Source organism: Cyprinodon variegatus, unplaced genomic scaffold (assembly GCF_000732505.1).
Source record: "Cyprinodon variegatus isolate N-32 unplaced genomic scaffold, C_variegatus-1.0 Scaffold1736, whole genome shotgun sequence".
Lineage (NCBI taxonomy): Eukaryota > Metazoa > Chordata > Actinopteri > Cyprinodontiformes > Cyprinodontidae > Cyprinodon > Cyprinodon variegatus.
The window spans coordinates 57,274-58,381 of record NW_015152189.1 but is presented as its reverse complement, the minus strand read 5'-3'; the positions used below and the strand labels follow the sequence as shown (position 1 = coordinate 58,381).

The window sequence follows — 1,108 nt, the reverse complement described above, 5'->3', positions numbered from 1 at the left end:
ACTTGGAATCCATCCTGCAGGGAGAAGCTCTGGTAAAAAAATAGAGAACAGTTTGCTGTTTCCAATCTTCCCAGCATTGGATGTCGAAGGAATCCGTGAAAAACTAAATTAGGAGCTCCAACTCAGACTCTATAATAAGAATGTTTATGAAACCTTTACGAAATGTGAACCAAATGTGTAACACAACAATTAGAAAATTCATTGAGTGATACTAATATAACTTCCTTCTGGCCAGGAGGCTTAATCATAACTATGTACTAGAGTTTGCTCTGATTGCATTTGTTCCAAACTGCATAACGTCGAGAAAAGAAGGACAGAATGTAAACCTACCTTGCATAGTGAAGACGAATGCAGGCACAAGGCAGAGCAAAACCTTTAGCTCCATTTTCATATCTCTCGCATTTCACTGTAACATGAGAAGCTTCGTATTAAACCTGCTCTGATCAAACTCACAGCGAGAAGCTAAATGAAGCAGAGCTGTGATTTCAAAGCTTTACGAGTTAAACCAGACCTGTGAAGGATGCCTGCTTTCCCCCGACTCTTCTGCTGCTTCCCCAACAGCCTTTGTTTCTTTAAAAGTTTTATGTGCACATAGTTAATCATTCCAGGCTAACAGGACGGCTGCCGACCTGCTGCTGCGGAGGGCGTGAACAAAACAGCTATAAAATAAGAGGTCCGTGAGGAAGTGTGTATGCATGCCTATATGAGACAAATAAAGGATATAGAGGGAAAGCGAAAGACGGAGGGAGAGAGAGGCTGACGGTTAAAAGCTTTTCTTTAAGCAGTGAGAAAAAACAAGGATGGACTTGTATGATTGCTTTGATCTAGTGTTAATAATGCCTGAAACATTGCGCTCCATTGTTTCGGGTTTTCCCAGTTTCCCTCTATGGCCAAAGGCGACATGCAGAGACACTTGCACTTTGCAAAGACCTTTATTGTGTGCGGTTGTAAAGTGATGACTCATTTCTGGTAAGACGTGATAAAATACCCCCCCCCACACACACACACACACAGACACACACACACACACACACACACACACACACACACAGACACACACACACACACACCAACTTTTTTTCCTACCCTTATGGCAGAAGCAGGAAGT

General features: G+C 42.5%; 1 protein-coding gene across 2 annotated transcripts in view; it reads right to left on the bottom strand.

Annotated features, from left to right (window-relative positions):
- The window catches only part of LOC107104427, an 8,852-nt gene extending 8,162 nt beyond the window's left edge, over positions 1 to 690 (bottom strand). The window contains exons 1-2 of one of the 2 annotated variants that reach the window (XM_015404425.1): positions 512 to 690; positions 331 to 406 (exon numbers count right to left, since the gene is read on the bottom strand). In XM_015404425.1, coding sequence (XP_015259911.1) covers positions 331 to 391 — 61 coding nt within the window. In that variant the 5' untranslated portion in view covers positions 392 to 406; positions 512 to 690. The other variant, XM_015404426.1, reaches the window with a different exon arrangement.
- Between the last annotated feature and the right edge of the window lie 418 nt (positions 691 to 1,108).